The sequence below is a fragment of the Ovis aries genome, chromosome 1, assembly GCF_016772045.2.
Source record: "Ovis aries strain OAR_USU_Benz2616 breed Rambouillet chromosome 1, ARS-UI_Ramb_v3.0, whole genome shotgun sequence".
Classification (NCBI taxonomy): domain Eukaryota; kingdom Metazoa; phylum Chordata; class Mammalia; order Artiodactyla; family Bovidae; genus Ovis; species Ovis aries.
The window spans coordinates 104,712,864-104,732,759 of record NC_056054.1 but is presented as its reverse complement, the minus strand read 5'-3'; the positions used below and the strand labels follow the sequence as shown (position 1 = coordinate 104,732,759).

The 19,896-nt window shown below is 45.2% G+C and overlaps 1 protein-coding gene across 1 annotated transcript; it reads left to right on the top strand.

Moving 5' to 3' along the window:
• Nucleotides 1-277: 277 nt before the first annotated feature.
• Nucleotides 278-19,857, top strand: SHE (Src homology 2 domain containing E). Its single transcript, XM_027975667.3, has 6 exons — nt 278-1,329; nt 4,518-4,644; nt 13,181-13,510; nt 15,382-15,538; nt 15,990-16,109; nt 17,600-19,857. The coding sequence occupies exons 1-6, from the start codon at nt 724-726 to the stop codon at nt 17,826-17,828; spliced, it is 1,569 nt and encodes a 522-aa protein (XP_027831468.1). The 5' UTR covers nt 278-723; the 3' UTR covers nt 17,829-19,857.
• Nucleotides 19,858-19,896: the final 39 nt, after the last annotated feature.

The following is a 19,896-nucleotide window of genomic DNA, read 5'->3' as shown; positions in this document are numbered from 1 at the left end:
TGGGAGTGGAAGAGCTCCCATCCTGGTTTGGAGAGGTGCACGTGGCGCACTCGAGCTGAGCTTGAAGACAGCGCCTTGTCTAGACCCGCTCGGTGGTGATGGGGGGCTGCTTGTGCAAAAAATGGGAGGCCCTAACCACGCGGGCACAACCGGTCAGCACGTAAAGCTGCTGCTACCTTCCCCTGATCATGCACCCCCAGACCCGCCTCTACAAAGGCGCTGACCCCGGCGCCCCCGGATCTGGGCGGGAGGTGGCGCGCGGGGAGGCGCCAGCCTCGGAGGGGAGGGGCGCGCGGAGGGGGCGGTCGGCCCGCTGGCTGCCCACCGTCCGTCGCGCTGCCGGGGACACTCCCGCCGCCTGTGCTCCGTCCCCCCTGGGCCCCGAGAGTGTGGGCAGGGCTGTCCCGGGGCTTCCGTGCCCGGCCTCTCCCACTTCTGGAGGAAAAAGCAGGGGAAGCCCCCGGCGCCCGCCGCCTCCGGAGAGCCGCGGAACCCCCGGCCGTGCAGGCGCTGAAGACGACCTCGGGCGGAGCCCCGGTGCGTCGTGCCTGTCGCCGTCCGTGTCCGGAGCGGCGGCCCGCGTCCGCCCGCTCGGCGCCCTGAGCCCCCTGCTCCGGGCCGTAGGGACCCCACCCTGCGGGGCGTGGGCGACGGCCGGCCGGGGACCAGCAGAGCAGCCGTCGCGGGGCCTTGCCGCAGCCTCCAGCAACCCAGCCCCGGGGAATGCAGTGGCCCCCGGTCCCTGGCGCCTCTCCGTGTCTAAGCTGGGCCTCCTCGCTCGCCTGCTTCGCGGCCACGACGCTCCTGAGCCGCGCCGGCCGGGCCCCCCTCATGGCGGCCAAGTGGTTCAAGGAGTTCCCCCTGAACCTGAAGACCGTGTCGGAGCGGGCCAAGCCCGGCGGCGGGGGAGGCGGCAAACTGCGCAAGAACTCGGAGGCGGGCGGCTCCGGGCCCGCCCCGGGCAAGGGCCGCAAGAACTCAGCGGCCGAGCTGGGCAGCGGTCGGGCCGGGGTCGGCCCCCCCAAGGACAGCCGGCTGTCCCGGGATAGCCTGCAGAGCCTGATTCAGGCCGCCGCCGGCAAAGGCCGCAAAAACTCCCGGACCACCGAGGAGGAGCCCCACCGGGGCGCGGCCAAGAGCTCAGGCTGCAGCACCTACATCAACAGGCTCATCAAAGTGGACACTCAGGAGAAGAACGGGAAGAGCAACTACCCCAGCAGCAGTAGTAGTAGCAGCAGTAGCAGCAGCAGCTCTTCCTCCGCGTCCTCTTCCCCTTCGTCTCTGGGCCCCGAGCTGGACAAGGGCAAGATTATTAAGCAGCAAGACACGGTAAGAGTACAATCTCCCTTGGACCACCTCTGCCCTACTGAAGCCTAACAGTGGGAAGGGAGCATCGTGAACCCGCTGAACTCTAAGGTTTTTTATACCTCAGAGAAGATGAGGATATATTTTCCCCTTCTGACACTGATGACTGCTAAGTCATCATTTTAAATGATGACCATTTAAAATCATTTGTTTGTTTAATCTTGAAAAATTCTTATTCTAGCCTTGGCAACTTGGCAGAAATGTGCTTTCCATTTAATTTTATCAGTTTAGAAGAATAATTGAATGAAACAAGCGGGTGCTTTGTTGAATTTGACTCCCTTGTAGATGTTGTGTATTTTAATTTACAAATCCAGGAGAATTGCAAAGCTAGACTTATGTATAACTTTTATTCTTCTTGAGCATAAGGAATGGTCACCTTTAAACTGCTTAAGTATAAATTTTAAAGCTCCAGGGAGTGGATTAGCCACTACCCACCTTCTCTGCTGGAAACTCCATCATTCCTTGCACTTTTACCCAGTATAGAGTTTCTCCACGCTTCACTAGCACCCTAAGTTTACAGCCCTTTCATTCATCCCATTGGAAAAGGAAGTGGCAAAGCACGCCAGTATTCTTGCCTAGAGAATCCCGTGGACAGAGGAGCCTGGTGGGCTGCTGTCCTTAGGGTCACACAGAGTCAGACACGACTGAAGTGACTTAGCATGCCTGCATGCATTGGAGAAGGAAATGGCAACCCACTCCAGTATTCTTGCCTGGAGAATCCCAGGGACAGAGGAGCCTGCTGGGCTGCCATCTGTGGGGTCGAATGGAGTCGGACACAACTGAAGCGACTTGGCAGCGGCAGCGGCAGCATTCATCCCATGAACATTTGCTGTGCAGGAGCCATGTAGGGTAGGGGGCAAGGGGCTCTAAGGGCTCGGGTTGTGGAGGATACAGAACAGGACAAGGAAATGCCCTGAAGGAAATTACAGATCAGGAGAGAAGGTGTTTCCTGCTTCTTACATGCCAGAGGTTTTCTGGGTACTGTCCAATGTGAGACAGTTAAGAAAAGAAGTGTGAAGAGACCCACTTCATTCGTACAGAGATGAGTTGGGGTTTTGTTTGTTTTTAAAAAGAGGAGAGAGAAAGCTTACACCCCACTCTCAGACTCTAGCCCAGGTGATCACTTCCTGTCATTAGGACTTTCTCTTGCCCAGGCTTCAAACATGCTGCCCCTCTGGGTGGGGTCAGGGGCAGGCAGCACATAATGTATGTCTGCACTCGGCCTTCTGTTCATCCCTCCGTTTGTTCTGTCCAGGTATTTACAGCATGCCCACCCGAGTGCCACACACTGGAGGGAGAGTTTGGGAAGATGGCCAGCTCACCCAGACATTAGTCAGTGGTCTCTGTGTGTGTTTACCTAGATCGTAAGCACCTTGCAGCCGATCGCTGAGTATCATGCTGCTTGCTCCTCGTTGCACCTTGGGGATGCAGGACACCTGAACGGGCAAGAAGCATGGAGTGAGAGAGTGAGTGGTGACCGCAGTCTTCTGCAGTGACTGCCCAGTTATTTTCATGGCCATTGCTTCTCGATGTCTGAAGTTTCTTAGGCCATCTCCGCCCAGGAAGAGAACTCTCATCCAGGTTGCCCCCTCCTCCTCACTTCTCCCCATTTACCTGGATTTCTTTCCCAGCCCCGGTGGCACATCTCCATGAACTCTTTGGAGAATATAATCAGAGATTGTATGAAGGGCTGGGCTTCTTCCCTTAATTTTGATTCACCTTTGGGTTTTTTTTATCCCTCTCTTTCTCTTTAACTGGAATACATGCTTTATTTATACTATCCTAGCTGTTTATTTGTGGAGCCACATTGATAATAGGGGAAGTGCTGTGTTTTTTAAAAATGAATGTTTCTTGGGACTTCCCTGGTGGTCCAGCATTTAAGACCCTGAGTTTGCCCTGCAGGAGGCAGGGGTTCTTACCCTGGTCATGGAACTAAGATCCTGGGTGCCTTGCAGTGCAGCCCCTCTCCCCCCCACCCCAGAAAGAATATATCTTTTCTCCATAAAATTTCCATGAAACTCTTCCTTCCTGAGAAGTACCTGTCAGGCGCAGGCTCCCACATTGTCACTCAGCTGCAGCACTACAGAACAATTACACTCACACCACCTTCCCAGGCACCTTCCTGTTTTTGGAAGGATGGATGCTTTCTGTCACAAACACGGATGAGAACTTCCCTGGTGGCACAGTGGATAAGAACCCGCCTGCCAGTGCAGGGGACACGGGTTCGACCCCTGGGCTAGGAAGATTCCACGTACCTCAGAGCAACTGAGCTCCTGCTCTACACCTTCTGAGCCCACACTCGAGAGCCTGCGAGCAACTTCCTGAGCCTGAATGTCGTAACTGCCGAAGCCTGTGTGCCTAGGTACTCCTCAACAGGAGAAGCAATGAGAAGCACTTGCACCGCAACGAAGAGCAGCCCCCTTACCGCAGATGGAGAAAGTCCACGCACAGCAGTAGAGACCTAGTGCAACCAAAAAATTAAAGAAATAATATTTTTTTAAAAACTACCTGATTGTTGTCTATGAGAATCAGTGCGTTTATAAATCACTGAACCTAGAACCCCCACAGTACTGTTTAGCTCTGACCTGTTTCTTAGGCTTCTTATTATGAAGCCTATTTCTTTAGCGCTGTTACAAATTCCTTGAGGACGAGAAGAAGGTCTTGGTCTTATTTTATTCCCTCTCAGTGCCTAGCCAGTGCCAGTGGACGTGCAGTATCAGTGAGTGATGAGCTGACTTACCATATTGCTCAAATAGTTGGCATTTTTAAAAAAACCAAAATCATAGAAGAGGTAGTAGACCAGTTCATTTTCTTATACTCTAAAGGCATAGATATCTTCCACCCTCTGCCATCCACCCTGCCACACTTTAACCAGCAAATGCCTTATTGCCTGGGGAGAGAGAGGGAGGTGAAAAGAGCCTTGGGGATAAGCAGGAGAGCTTGGATGGATTGTTGCCAATCAATTATACTACCAAAATCAAATGTTTGTCCAGCTGGGTGGATAATAATGTGATCAAGTGCAAAAGCTCTTCAGAACTGGTTGGAAATTTTGAACTCTTTTGGGGTCTGCAGGTTTTTAGTCACTTTTTGATACCATTGTCACTCTGGTATGTGGTAATTGTTAGCAACTTCCCTGTCTGGTTTTCTTACAGGTCATCATTTTAGAAGACTATGCTGACCCTTACGATGCGAAACGGACGAAAGGTCAAAGGGATGCAGAGAGAGTAGGGGAGAACGACGGTTATATGGAACCCTATGATGCCCAGCAAATGATAACAGGTTTGTAACCAGGAGCTGCTTTATACTGAAATCTCGCACTCAACTTGGAATGTAGTAAAAAAATTAATAAATAAATAGGAACCAGTGTATATTTGGGAAAGAGAGGTGAAGGAACTTTATCAGATCCTCCTGTGGGGAAGAAACAGAAATTAGACCCAAAACTAAAGTCAAAATATCTAGCTAACATCCTTAATGGTTTTGTATCCTTCAATTTTAGAATTTGCGGGGGGGTCTTTAAAGTTTTTCTAATTCTATGCAAAGTGACACTTGTGAATTTGCAGATCTTCTCAGGATGTGATCTCCAGGTTTCAGATAATTTAAACACACCTGTTGGCCACTGACAAAACTTTGACATCCATAATGGGAGTCATGAATCTGTACCAAGGGGGAATAATTCTGACTTATAAGTTGAGCAGACACTCTTGTCATTTTTTTGGGTGTCATACTTTTCCTTTTATTCATAATTTTCTTAAGTTGGTGTAAACAGTACTTAAACTAATTATTTAGATTTCTTTGTGAAATTTTAGAGTAAGTTTACTCCCTAATGAAAAACTGCTGTTCCTAAGGGCTGACTCAAGGGAGCCTTGTTCACATGTCCTGGGTTTCATGCCTGGGAGAGGAATAATTGGTCACACATGAAAGATTTTGTCTCTTCTGTTTAAAAACAGATTGAAAGGCTGTCAAGCGAGGGCTCCATAAGCATAGTCTCAGGAAAGTGGAGCAGGAGGGGAGCCATAGCGCCCTGGAAGGGTCAGGACAGGCCTCAGAGCCGGAGCTGCAGCAGGAAGGCGCTGCTCTGTCCCCTGCTCTCTGCTCACAGAGATAAGGCACCGCATTTGGGGGGTGCACCCTGGCCAGGCTGCGGCCCTGAAGGCCACTGGACTGTGACCTCTACTGAAATCTGTGAATGAAAGGAAGTGAAAATGAACTTAGAATTCTAAAAAATACCAGAGACTTGAAAGGAATAGGGGGAAAGATTTTCTTTTACATAAAACTGAGGGAAAAGCCTTTCTGGAAAAAAAAAGAATGTTTTGCTTTAATTCACTTTTCTTTGTCCTTTGATGTTTATTCCTCTCTTTCTCTTTAATTGGGGTAAGTTGTTTATATTATCTGAGATTTGGGGGAGGGGGCATGTTTGTTTCATTTTCTTATGGATCCTCACTGATAGTAGGGAAAGTACTTTGCTTTTTAAAAATGAATAATTTCCCCCCATATAATCCTCACAAAATCCTGAAAACTAGGGGACGCTAATACTACCCCTTGTTAGAGGGTACAAAATAAGACCAAAGAGTTTCTGACTCGCATAAGATGTTCGTAAGGCTCTTTAAGAGACAGAACATAAATGAGAACCCAGATCTTCCCACTCCAGACTGAATGGTATGGGTTCTACACCAAAGTGCCCCAGGACACATTCGAAATGGTATATGCAAAAGCATTTTAAACTTTACACATAGATAGCAACCTACTCCAGTATTCTTGCCTGGGAAATCCCATGGACAGAGGAGTCTGGTAGGCTACAGTCCATGGGGTCACAGAGAGTCCCCACAACTTAGCAGCTAAACAGCAAGAACAACAACAAGGCATCTTTCCACTCAGACTCACAAAGAAAGTTGTATTTAGAAGTCAAAAGTTTGTATGTAACTTGTTGCTTTTCCAGAAAAAAATAAAATTTTAAAATTAAATAAAAGTCAGTGTCCAATATGAAATAAATGTAATAATAGTAGTAGCTAGCATTTAATATTGGAGCACATATTAAGTCCCGGGCTTTGTTTTAAACAGTTTATAGGAACAGATGTATTTAGGAATGCAACACTAATACATTCAATTAGAGAATAAATTCAAATTTATTAAAAATTTTAATTACTAACTCTTAAGAATTATAATTTTTTTTCCTTTGCTCTTTTAAAAAATATTTATATTGGTGAATTTTAAAATATACTTCATTTAAAATACATATCACAAAACACCTACTCAATTAATGTAGAGGATATACCTCTTATTCTACACATAGGTTACACAGCTGGACAGAATAACAGGAAGTGAGTTTACCGGAAGCTGGAAATAAAAGATTTGCTACTGGGTGGGTTTTCTTTTTTTTTTTTCTTTTACCTTTTTTATTCAGTTTGCTCCCTGTAAGGCTTGTCAAAGTCCAAGTTCCGCATGTCTCATATTTCTTGAGAAATCTTAGGGGAATAAACAAAATTGTTTATTTCAGAATTTCTGCAGAAGATAGAGAGGATTCTGATAAATATAATTTAATTGTGGCGCTCCCAATTTCTGTACTGCTTTTTTAATACCTGTGAAATGGGAGTAACATGCCTGATTTCAACAATGTTTTGGATGTGTAGAACAGTGTTCATGATGGTATTTTGTAACAGCCAACAAAAATTTCCCAGGCATCTCTTTGCCATGTTCCAGGTCCTACACTAGGCTCCGGGCATCCAAGGAACAAGATGCACAGGTCCCAGGTCATTATGAACCTTACAACCCAAGGGGCAAACAGACCTAATAGCAGAAAAGTCATCACAGAAATGTGCTAAATGCCGAGAAGAAAAGAATGAAAATCATGATCTGCCTCAGGAAGCGGGAGGGATAGAAATTAAGAGGCATTCATTACTCTCCTGTGGCCAAGTAACTGTGGGACCCAGACTCCCCAGATTTCCCTGTGCCCAAAACTTTGCTCTTAACTTTTAAAAGCTAAAGATTTGTAAGTTTCTGAGTAAATTCTCACTTAGATTTATCCGAAGGATTGTTTTATGAAAAAGATAGGACAGTGAATATGAGGCAATATTAGTTTAAACCTGTTGTTCTTCTGCTAAATTTGCAGGAACATTTTGGCTAAATAATTAGCAGAAACGTTCTACTTAATTTAGCGTGATGAGCTTTTTCCACCAAATGAAAACATTAGCATTGGGAGAGTTTTTCAGAGTTTCCTAAGATGAGCCGTCGTTCAGCACGTGAGTTCCTTCTGCAGTTGATTGTCACACAAGTCGAGTGTCTCCTAGGTGCCAAGTTGCCAGGTTACCTTACGAATCCTACCATCCTGTGTGGTGGGCGTTAGAAGTGTCTGATTGACAGAGGAGGAAGCTAAGATACAGAAAGATTCAATAACGTGTCCCAGTTATGCAGTTGGAGAGTTGGGATACCAGGTCACCCAGCACCCTTTGGTTTTAGTTACAGAGCTCCAGTCATAAGTATCTTTAAATTTTGGTTTTTGCCTCCAAATGGTTTTATTGGTTGGTATAGACAGTCAAATCTAAACGACAACGTCCGTTTAAAAAACTGTCCATTATGGAAAAGACAGAAGACTTTTGATTTACTTATTTTGTTTGTTAAACTTAAGTTTCAGGACTTCTGATTTATACCTGCTTTTGTTCAGATATTTAGATTTGTTTGATAGGAAAACGTTAATTTTAAATCAAAAGCTTGAGCACTGATAAAGGACCCCTATATCTGATTCTAAGGGAAACATGGAGCTTTATAGGGCTCTAAGTCTGATGTTTTGAATACATGAAATGGACTAAGGGAAAAGGTATGTTACAAAAATTGTAAGTAATATTCTACATTAAATCTTTGAGACATAAAGTAAGATATGGTAGAGAAAGCAAGGGCTCTGGAGGCAGTGGGCTGCCCCGCTGACTACTGCACAGCCTCAGTTTATTCATCTGTGAAAATGGGCTAGCATCTCTTGCTGCATTACACTGGGCTTCACTGAAATGGAGGTGCAACATGCCTCGTACATGCATCCATGGAAGATCTCACAATTATTTAGACACTTTGGAAAGAGACTTCTTAACAAGTATGTTGTTGTTGTTTAGTCTCTAAGTTGTGTCTGACGCTTTTGTGACCTCATGGACTGTAGCCTGCACGGCTCCTCTGTCCATAGGATTTCCCAGGCAGGAATACTGGAATGGGTTGTCATTTCCTTCTTCAGGGGATCTTCCCAACCCAGGGATGGAACCCAGGTCTCCTGCATTACAAGCAGATTTTTTACTACTGGGCCATTAGGGAAACCCGTGAACAAGTATAGGGAACTATTAATTGCTAACTAGATAATTTAACAACAAAAGAAGTCTTGGTCTTCTGATGTTTTAAAATATAAATGGCATAATTCTGCACAGCTACAGTTGGAAACTGAGAAGGGAAAACTTTTCGGCCCATGTCGTGTTTCTCGACACCTAATTGCAGTTTGAGCTGGCACAGGTCAGGCCTCGGTTCAGCCCTTGGTGAAATGGGTGTTTATCTGCAGCCCGCTGGCTGCATTCTGTTGTCTGCCGTGGTAAATGGCCTCTATCGGCAGAGCCAGGGTGTAGCTTCCTCTGGCCATTTCCTCCTTCTCAGGCTCGTTTCCTCTCGAAACCAGCTCTGCACGTCAGGGGCTATTCTCCTGCAGGAAGGGTCGGCTTGCAGCCCCGCGATTGTTTCTGTTTCTATGGCGCCTCAGGTTGGGGGCAGCCAGGTGCTGGAATGGACTTGAAGGTGACTCCCCTTCAAGGGGCAGAGAGGCCTTGTGCTTAAGCCTTTTTTTCCCCCTCTAATTAAATATTGTTTTAAAAGATGATCGTACTCCTCAGATTTCACCCCAACACCGGATCGTCCTGGGATGGAACATTCTCAACTGTATGCCTTCCATTGTTTTTCCCAGAGCTCTAAGTGTGCACTGACTAAGCTAGAAGGAATACAAAGCCCTCTTCATAAAAGTAAGACCCAAATACATGTGAAATAAGAACTCAAGATTTTAATCGGTACATCATTTTAACCCAGACTCACTGAAATTTCCTGTGCACAGGGCTCCTTCTATCTCAAGGTTGGACTCAACTCTTTCTCTACTTAGTTCAACCTGGACAGAATTGAGGTGAGGACTTTGGGAAAGGTTTGCCCAGCCTCTGCCAGTCTAAACAGAGAATAAAGTTAGGTTTTGATCAGAAACTTTAAAATTCTAAATTCGTCCTTTGAATGCCTTTGTGTTTTCTCTTTCCTAGTTCTGTAGAAAAGTTCTTTTTCAAAAATTCCAGCCTTATCTTAATTGAACCAAGAGCAGAGTGTGTTTTTTTGTTTCTTGTTTTCCATAACGCCATCTAGAATAAGCAGTGAAGAAAAAAAGCTGTCAATTGAAAGTCAAGAGGCTTGGACCGGAGATGTTGGAGACCTCAAACAACCCGAGGCACCTTCCTGGCCTGGGGGTGGGGAATGGTCCTTAGCTCTCACATTTGGATGTGGAGGTTTTCATGCTAGGGGAGCCCTTCTCCTTGGGCTGGGGCTAGCAATGATATTAGTCCTGGAGCGCAGGAGGAACTGAGGTGGCGACCCAGGCGGAATGGGAGTGCATCTCAGGCTTCTCTTAGTAGGATCACCTGGGGGAGCTTTTACAGCTCCGGCTGCCAGATTTTTGTTGTTTAGTTATTAAGTCATGTCTGACTCTGCAACCCCGTGGACTGTAGCCCACCAAGTTCCTCTGTCCAAGGGATTTCCTGGGCAAGAATACTGGAGTGGGGTTGCCATTTCCTTCTCTAGGGGATCTTCCCTACCCAGGGATGGAACCCATGTCTCCTGCTTGGCAGGCAGATTCTTTACCACCAAGCCACCAGGGAAGGCCCCCCAGCTCAGTTAATCAGGACCTGTGTTGATGGGACCCAGGCCTGAGTCTTCATTAAAGCTCCCCCAGGTGATTCTGTGCACCAGACCTGCAGTTTTATAGGATCCAGCAGAGTTATAATCCCATCCTACAAGTAAATTTTGCCCCTTTGAATCAATGTCCTGATTTTAATAGCTTTCCCCTGGGGTATTTCATTTACCATCCTTTCCTTGTTATAGAAGTCTGATGCAGTCAGTGGCTCTTCTCCGTCACCATGCCCATTTTCGGTTACTTGTAGAAAGTTTCACTTTGCCTTGTTTCTGTGGCGTTGTGAGTCTCCTGATTCTCTTCTTCCTTACCTGACCATTCCTCCTCAGCCTTTTTTGGTGACACTTGCTTTATCCAGCCTTAACTGAAGTCCCAGATTCTGCTTTTGATCCCCTTTCCTTTCTAATCGGCCTCCTTTTCTCTGATGATTGCTTTCATTCTTACCAACCATGATCCATGGGTGAGTAACTCCTTGACATGTACCCCTGACCTTCATCTCTCTGCTGAGCTCCAGATGTATGTTGTCACCTGCCCAGAGAAGTTCTAGAGCTCCTTCCCCTCGCTCCCTCCTCCCATCCATCATCCAACGATTATTTAGCACAGGTGTTTCCTACAAAGTCAAACGAGACATGGGGGGTCCCTGGCCTGGCAGTCTCCACCAAATTGGAAGTTCAGACACATGGACAAATAAATCCACACACTGAGAGAAGTACAAGGTGAGAGTGAACTGATGAAGCAGTACCACCCGGGGGGAAGTTGGGGCATTGGAGAAGGTCAGTCGGAGAGAGGAGATGCTAGGCCAGACTCCAGAGGATTAGAAGATCATCAGCACGCCGTGGGCATAAAACTGCAGTGTGCAGGGAACTTAAGAAGTTCTGTTTGGTTGGAACAAAGAATTGGATTTCAGGGGGGAGAGGGTGCTGTTGAGAGATGAAATCAGAGAGGGAAGTAGGCAGTGATCTGACTACAGAAGTGTCTGTGCCATGCTGAGCAGTTAGCACTTTGTAAGTGGACCGTTGAGAGCCTATGGGATGGCAAGTGATGCGATGTTTGTGTTTAAAAAGGTCCTCTTCACTGTGACCAGGTAGACAGACTAAAGGCTTCCTCGTGGGCATTTAGAGGAAACCACAGCACAATGCTTGAGTTGACCTATGGTAGCGCTGGTGGTAAAGAATCGCCTGCCAATCCAGGAGACATAACGTGGGTTTGATCCCTGGGTTGGGAAGATCCCCTGGAGGAGGAAATGGCAACCCACTCCAGTATTCTTGCCTGGAAAATTCCATGGACAGAGGAGCCTGGCAGGCTTCAGTACATGGGGCTGCAGATTCATTCGGACACAGCTGAGCAACTAAACAACACATGATGCCTCTGGGCCCTGAGCCACTCAGTCCCCAGACTCTGCTGCTGCTTTCCCACTGGGGCTCGCTGGCTGGTTATCGGGTGGATAGAGGATTTGCATCAGATATTTGCATTTATTTCTAGGCTTCCATTCAGAGCATACCTTTATTCTATCTTGTGCACTGTGTTGGAGTTCTCTTCCAGCAAAAAAAAAAAAAAAAAAAAAGATATATATATATAGAGAGAGAGAGAGAGTTATTTATATAGTTAATTATATACAATTATATAATTATATAATAATTGTTACTACCTGTTTAAAAACTTGTAGTGGTTCACTACTGTATACAGAACAATCGAAACTTTCTAATTCTGGCTTTTAAAATTTCTCCACTTTGGTGCCTGCCCTGCCTTTTCCAGCTTCCTCTCCCATACCACCTCTCCTCTCCTGGTCTTCTGTCCTTTGAACTTCTCTCTCGATTCCCTGTGATGGGAACAAGCCCTTTCTCGTTCCCACCTCCGTATCTTCACTCAGGCAGCTTCCTCCACTGGAAAAGACCTCCTCCATCAAAGTCAATGCATCTTCCATTTTTCTCTTCCACTTGGAATCAATCCAAGAGTAGTGGCTAAGAGTATGGCTTCTAGAGCCCAACTTCCTGCCTTTGAATCCAGGCTTTGCACTTGCCGTCTTGAGCAATTTCCTTAAACTCTTTCTGCTTCAGTTTTGTCCTGTTATATGGGGAACTAATAGTGTCCACCTCATAGGGCAGTGGTGAAAATTACAATGCACTTAGAAAAAAATATGTAATGCATGGTACACTATTGCTAAATGTTAGCTCTTGAGATATTGTTTTTCCCCCTAACAACTCTTTTACATATTCCGGGAGATAGTGAAGGACAGGGAAGCCTGGCATGCTGCAGTCCATGGGGTCTCAAAGAGTCAGATATGCCTTAGTGACTGAACCAACAACATTCTGTCTTGTTAGCCTGTTAAGTATTATTTGTAAACGCATCACTAGGTCGAAACCACCTTGAAGTCAAGAACTCTGTCTAATGAACCTAAATATCTTCCCTCAATGGATGTGGCCCAGTGCTTGAATATAGTAGACACTCAATTTTTATTAAAATACTTTGCTCAGCTTCCTAACATCTTCCTTTGAAGATGACCCATACTCAAAGATGGAGACAGGGGGACCAGGAACTATGGAGCAGGTCCCCTGAGGCCCCTTCTCTTCTCTCCAGGCACACGGCCCCAGAGGCAGGCCTGCCTTCCGTTGTGATTCCCTAACGCCTGGACTTGATCCGGCATCTGGCTCGGGGGACTGATCCCGCATCTGGCTCAGGGGACTGATCCCGCATCTGGCTCAGGGGACTGATCCCGCATCTGGCTCAGGGGACTGGCGGGAAGTTGTAGGGCCCTCCCCACCCCCACCCCGCGGTCAGCAACAATCCAGGTGTCCTCGACACTTCCAACCTGACGGACCGGTCTGGTTGGAAGAGAAGCGGTGATTCGGTGCATCACCGGGCTTCCACGGTACATTTTCTTCAGAAGTATTCTGTGCGGTATGTGTTTTTCAGAAATCAGACGACGAGGTTCCAAAGACCCCCTGGTGAAGGCGCTTCAGCTGCTCGACAGCCCGTGCGAGCCTGGAGAGAACGGCCCGAAGCCCGAGGCGCTGGCGAAGCGCCGAAGCTCCAAGGAGCTGCTGGGGAAGCCGCCGCAGCTCTACGACACGCCCTATGAGCCGGCGGCCGAGGCGGGCGCGTTCGCCGCCGAGGGGCCGGAGCGGAAGGCGAGGTTGCCCCCGGACAGCCACGGACGGCTGCCCCAGGACGACGAGAGGCCCGCGGCCGAGTACGAGCAGCCTTGGGAGTGGAAGAAGGAGCAGATCGTGCGGGCGCTATCGGGTGAGGGCTGGGTCCGTGTCCCGCTCCTGCCTTCTTTCAGCTTCCCTGCTGGAAAACCCCCGCCCGCCCGTTCAGCCAAGGCGCTTTTCTTTGTGTTCCTCGACTGCGAGTTTCTTTTTCCAAGAAATTTGATGACGTGGCGAAATAAAAATTAGGCTATGGTTGAAAGGACAGGACTGAAGAAGACCCCTTAATGTTGCAAGGGGTCCTCTGTCTTTCTGGGCATCTTCATTTCCCTTTATCCTTGCAGTGTGCAACTGTTTGGGAAATGCCTCAAATCACTACGGGAAAAACCTTATCTAATCACCACTAAAAGCTGTCACATTGAGAGCAGCTTCTAACTCTTGGTGCTGTTCCTCCAGCCTGTTCACATTTCTGTTTATAATAAGATGGCAGTAGTGGATCAAGTGGACTATAGGAGAGGTGGTTGGAAAGCAGGAGGAAGCTAGCTTTTTTTTTTTCCTGTCGAAAATCCTCCTAAAGGAACCAATTCTTCAGCTGTGAACTGTTTTTAATAACTTAAGAGGATGAGTAGATTGTCAATAGATATTAAAGGTCAATCTCCCTCCTGGTTCTCCCAAGACATAGTTTTTCTACTTACCTGGCCACCTAATTTCTTTTGCCTTTGTAAAAGTTCGGGATATCTTTTCCCTCTAACAGTAAAGCTGTGCTTTTGATTAAAATTGTCATCAATGTAAAGGGTGAGTGGAAAAGGTAATTTGTTTGATAGCAAACATTTGAGTCCGGTTGGGCTTTCCCTGGGGCTCAGCTGGTAAAGAACCCGCCTGCCAGTTACAGGAGACTCAAGAGATGTGGTTTCAATCCCTGGACTAGGGAAGATCCCCTAGAGCAGGAAATGGCAACCCACTCCAATATTCTTGCCTGGAAAATCCCATGGACAGAGGAGCCTGGCAGGCTAGTCCGTGGGGTCCCAAAGAGTCAGACCTGACTGAGCGTGGGTGTGCACGCACACACATATATGAATCAGGTTTTCTTTTTGTGTGCATTAATTTTTAAAATAATTTTATTCAAGTATAGTTGATTTAGTGTTGTGTTAATTTCTGCCGTATATACAGCAAAGTGACTCAGTTATACATACATATATTCTTTTTTGTATTCTTTCCCATAATGGTTTACCACAGTATATTGAATACAGTTCCCTGTGCTGTTTAATAGAACCTGTTGTTTACCATCCTATATATACTAGTTTGAATATGCTAATCCCAGGCTCCCAGTCCTTCCCTCCCCACCCTCAAGTCAGTTTTTGTTTTATTTTTCTTTATTTATTTTTTGGTTTTGGTTTTGTTTTATTTTAGAGTTATTTTCCACAAATCCCTACTGATTACCAACTTCTGTGCTAAATGCTACTCATTTTCTCTCTTTATCTTCTATCCAACCTAGATGTCATAGCATTGTTCAGACACTGTTAGTAGTTTCTATTTCTCAGCTGATTTTTCTCTCTATTATTTCATAGTGAAAACTTCATTTGGTTTCATAGAACGACACACACTCTTGGAAGGAGTCATTACCTGAGACTCTGTTTAGTCTTCTATTCTAAATATACCAAAAGGACCAGTGTTTTTGAAAGTACGTTCTGAAATATACTGAAGTGGTTTCTCCTCATGTTCTAAAACCATTCTCTGTTAATGAACATCTTGAGGTAAAAGTGGGTACGTGTGGATGCTAGCAGTATGATCTGATATCAAAGACAGCAGGAGCTCAGCTACCCCAGGGCCTTTGTAGTACATTTTAGCTCAGATTAAAGAAGGAGGAAAGTTGCTTTCCTAAGATGAGCCAGACAGGTTCTTTTCTTTGAGGTGTACGTAGGTCATCTCAGTGGCCTCTGATGTTAAATGGAGCCTTCCTTCCAGTTCAGTTTGAGGGCTCTGAGCGGCCTTCTGTCAAGGAGGAGGCAGTGAGGCAGCACCACCGGCAGAAGAGCTGGACCCAGAAGATCTTGAAGCCAGCCCTGACCGACCACAGTGAGGGGGAGCGAGTGGACCCAGCCCTGCCGCTGGAGAAGCAGCCGTGAGTCTCCTCCCCAGACACGCGTGACACAAGGTGGCTGGCAGCTTGTTGAGAGCCTTGGCGGGGCACACTAGCTCATTCTAAGTCTTTCTGGTGTTGAACTCTTGTCTGGGTGGGGCTTATTTGTGAAAACCCATTTTCCAAGCCCAGTGCCTTTGTGCCTAGGGGAAAATGAGGCCCCAGAACCGGATCTCAAATTCCATTCCCCTGTGTAGAGTGAAAACTTTTTAAGTGACTCTAGCCCTGTTAACTCCCTCTGGGGGTGATGGATAGGTTTTGTGATCCGGGATTACCCAGATCTCATTTCGTCTATTTTGAATGGGAAGCCGGATCTAGTCCAGGCTGTTGAGCTTTCATGAGAAGTTCATTTCCAAAATTGCTTTATGGAATGAGGCCCTGTCTGGATTGGGATATTGATGCTCATGGTTTCTCCCCCTGCCCCATTTTTCAGTTGGTATCATGGTGCCATCACCCGTGCTGAGGCAGAGAGTCGACTACAGTCCTGCAAAGAAGCTGGGTACCTGGTTCGAAACAGCGAGTCAGGAACCAGTAGGTACTCCATTGCACTAAAGTGAGTATTAAGCATCCTGGGCTCTCCCTGTCTGGATCAAGAGTGGGGTGCAGACTTTCCTATCATGGGAAAATGACCAAGCAAAAAAGATATGTTGGGTTAGCCAAAAACTTCATTTGAGTTTTTCTGTAAGATCTTACACTTTTTGGTCAACCCAGTACTTTATATGGTGCACGGGGATACATATTGACAGAAAATAAGATGCGTTTGCTTGGACAACAGAATATGACGTACTTTGTTTAGAATGCAAAATTGAGAGAATTCCCTGGCTGCTCAGCGGTGACGACTCGGCGCTTTCACTGCCATGGCCCGAGGTTCAATCCCTGGTCAAGAAACTAAGTTCCTACAAGCCATGTGGTGCAGCCAAAAAAAGAAAGAGTTCAAAATTGGTGTTGGGTAAATGTCCCAGTATGCCTTATGATAAAGAGGGATAAATATCCCTATTTCATTTAATTGTACATTGATTAGTTTCTGCCTTTTGTGATCTAAATTATTTCTTAGAGAAATAATTTCTGATAAAAAAAGTTTCTAACAGGATAGTTCAGTCGTTCTTTTACTCTCTAGCGTTTGGGGCTTTAAGTAAATCAGAGATTCCTTGATTGTCACAATGCCAACTGCAATTTTGGTACCAGTTTCTTCTGTTGAAGAAGGAAACAGTGCCTTGCGATGACTCCCCTGTCCAATTGTACACAGAACATTCGTTTTTGCCCGGTAGGCTTATTCCAATAAGCCTGGTGTCATGGAAATTCTCGTTGCTCTGCGAGTTCAGTGGTGCTATATTGGAGGATCATTGTCAAGAGCCCTAACAGCATTTCCTTCCTGAGGAAGCTGAGCCCCTGCAGCTGAAACAATCAGACTGGAGGGGAAAAGAGGTTGAGGGGGGAGCAACATGGCTCAGAAAATGGGATAGGCTACCAGATACACAATACCAGGAATAGCTTTGCTGTGTTCCTGAAGCGGGTACTTGTGGATTAGATCTTTGAGACCTTCGGTGCCAGCTGTCATATACAACCAGAAACAGTGTTTCCAGATTGGGGGGTGGGGGGGGAGGAAGAAACAAGTTTTATTATTATTATTCTTAATGTTTCCTTTGGGGAGGAAAGAAAGAGGAAACCTTTCACATGTCTTCCTAGCCTTGAGAAGAGGTGAGTTTAAACCTCACCTTCGTGGTCTCATTCTTGGGCTTAAGCACTAGTTTGGCAGTTTGCGGGGAGGAGCTGGGCAGTTGTTTTTTTTTCTCTTGGTCCAGTGCCTGATGACTTGTGTGTGTTAAAGATAAATGACCCAGGGGTGATGCACATGTAGCTGAGGGTTGTGAAGCTTCTGTGCAGTCTGCTAGAGTGCTGAAAGCTCTTCTGTGTGTATATAACAATTCTAGGAGTGACTGGGAACCTGTTGGCCTATGAATCTAGCTGAGATTGTTTTCAGTGAGCAGGGAATCCCTCTGCTCGCTCATTCATGTCTTCTCCTCAATTTTGGTTTTGTTCCAGGACTAGTCAAGGATGCGTCCACATCATAGTGGCTCAGACCAAAGACAACAAGTACACCCTGAATCAGACGAGTGCTGTCTTTGGCAGCATCCCGGAAGTGGTACACTATTACTCCAGTGAGAAACTGCCCTTCAAGGGGGCAGAGCACATGACCTTGCTCTACCCTGTACACAGCAAGCTGCACCAAGGTTCAGCCTCCAAAAGCCCCAGCGGAGCCTCTCACACCTAGGAGGGCATCAGCACCCAACCGGATTCTCAGGGGATAAGGCTGGACTGCACCGTAATATTTGGGAGGAAGCAGGACTCTTCATATAGAAGTCAAGAAGTCTTTGGCCTTGAATCCATTCCGTGACTCTTCGTTACTGACCTGTGCCTTTTCTCCTTGCTAAGCAGTTCTATTACGAGAAACCATAATTTACCAGTTGCCTCTACTCCCTGGAGTAGGGTTATCTATTTGGGATGTGACCCTCAGGAAAGGTAAGTCAGGAGTCCAGAAATACTAAAGGTTCTCCAAAAATGCACTAATTATTCCCTGGAATACCTAATTTCCAAATAAACCAACAAACTTGGTATTTATATAAAACAACAGAAAATGATCAAACGGACCCAAAGAGCATGTAATATAAGACCCCTTCTTAGGGAAAAGCATGAACAGTGGAAAATGAGTAATAGTGGACACTTTGGAAAAAACTACCTTTCTCTCTTGAGGGTCCTAGTTCAACTCCAGAGGCCATAAAAAGTCACAATGTTAGAGTCTGGCCAAAGGATTATTTTGTCAGCCAGCCTTCTAAGCAAAGTTTGTGTTTTCTCAATTTCTGTGGACTTTTTTTTGACAAATCAGTTATATAAGCATAAATAAGAAGGAAGATGCCTGTGATTTAAGAAACACCAATATAATTAAGCATTGGCAGTATTGCCATAACTCTGAATTATAGAATTAAATTGCAGAATAAGATACACAACGAAGATTGCATTTCTGAGTTTTAACAAATCTGAAAATTTACAAAGCTCAACAATTGTTATTGAATAATAGAACCTTTGGCCTCTTTTGTTTCATCTTTGTCCATTTTAGTAGTTATTGAAAAAACTGAATTTTTCATTTTTAGCCCTAAAATTAGATATACTTTGCATTTTAGAGTAACTATATGTATATATATATATATGGGGTCCCCTTATATATATATATATAGGATATGATTGTGGGAACTGGGTCTCTAAAACCTGCAGTTTCTCTCATGCTGTACAAAGCAGACTGGTTTGCACTATATTAAAATATTTTAAGAGACTGATGTTTTCTCTAACCTCTACTGCTTAAAGATATTAAAATAATATCCATAGTATCATTATCTTTATGATTTATTATGAACTTATATCACCAATGTACTTACTGTGAAAAAAAAAAAAAAAACAACTGTGGAAATGGCATACTGTGAGAAGGCGCCAGTGAGTGGCTCTGTAATGAAAACCGAGCAGATGTTTCTGGATTCTGGGGTTTGTAATTTGGTTCTTGAAACTGGTCCAGATACAAATGTGCTGACTGTCATCAATGAAAAGTTAACTTTTGTAACTAAAGTCAAATACACAAAAAAATGTTGATCCAGTTAACTTTTAGGAAAACATATCCTTCTGGTTATTAGTTATCATTTTACTGTTAGGATTTAGAGATTAGTAAATATTTGCATCTTTATTCAGTTAAGAATGTACCCAGAGTTGTGTGATCTTTGTTTTTAAAAATTTGGAAAGAACTTTTCCTCACTGGATCTCAATGATTTTATTAGTCGAGAATGTTCTGTTTTTAAGTACTGATAGAATTTTTTTTAATGTACTGGTGTATGCACTTGTCTTTAGTACAAGATTTTTTTTTTTTAATGTTTAGCATCCATAGTTCCAGTCACCAAATATTTATTTTCTTCCATATACAAATAATTCATTCTATTAAGCTTATTTTCAGTTCAGCATTCTAGAAATTAAATCTTGCTTTTTACTTATTCTACAAAGGAAGTTCAGCAGTGATCCCAATTTTACTAAATGCTGAAAACTTTGTGAAGTTTTTCTTTGTGCACTAAATGGTTTCTGGCCCACACCCAGCAACTGGGATGAATGTAATAGTGAAGTAACGCTTTGAAGGCAGACCTGATGCATTAAGTATTTATTGAGCTTCTGTCACGGGCTCAGTACTGTGCTTCCTTTATGCTGTTTTTCTGTGACAATCATGCTGTTTTCTTTATATAATTAAAAGTGGAGATGTGGCGTTCATATATAGTCCAGTTCCTTCGCAAATGTATAGGAGGTTATAG

Bases quoted from the DNA above. Each gene is read 5' to 3' on its own strand.
- SHE (XM_027975667.3), top strand. From the start codon at position 724: ATGCAGTGGCCCCCGGTCCCTGGCGCCTCTCCGTGTCTAAGCTGGGCC. The intron at 1,330-4,517 runs GTAAGAGTACAA...GTTTTCTTACAG, and splicing joins TTATTAAGCAGCAAGACACG to GTCATCATTTTAGAAGACTA. The intron at 13,511-15,381 runs GTGAGGGCTGGG...CCTTCCTTCCAG, and splicing joins GATCGTGCGGGCGCTATCGG to TTCAGTTTGAGGGCTCTGAG.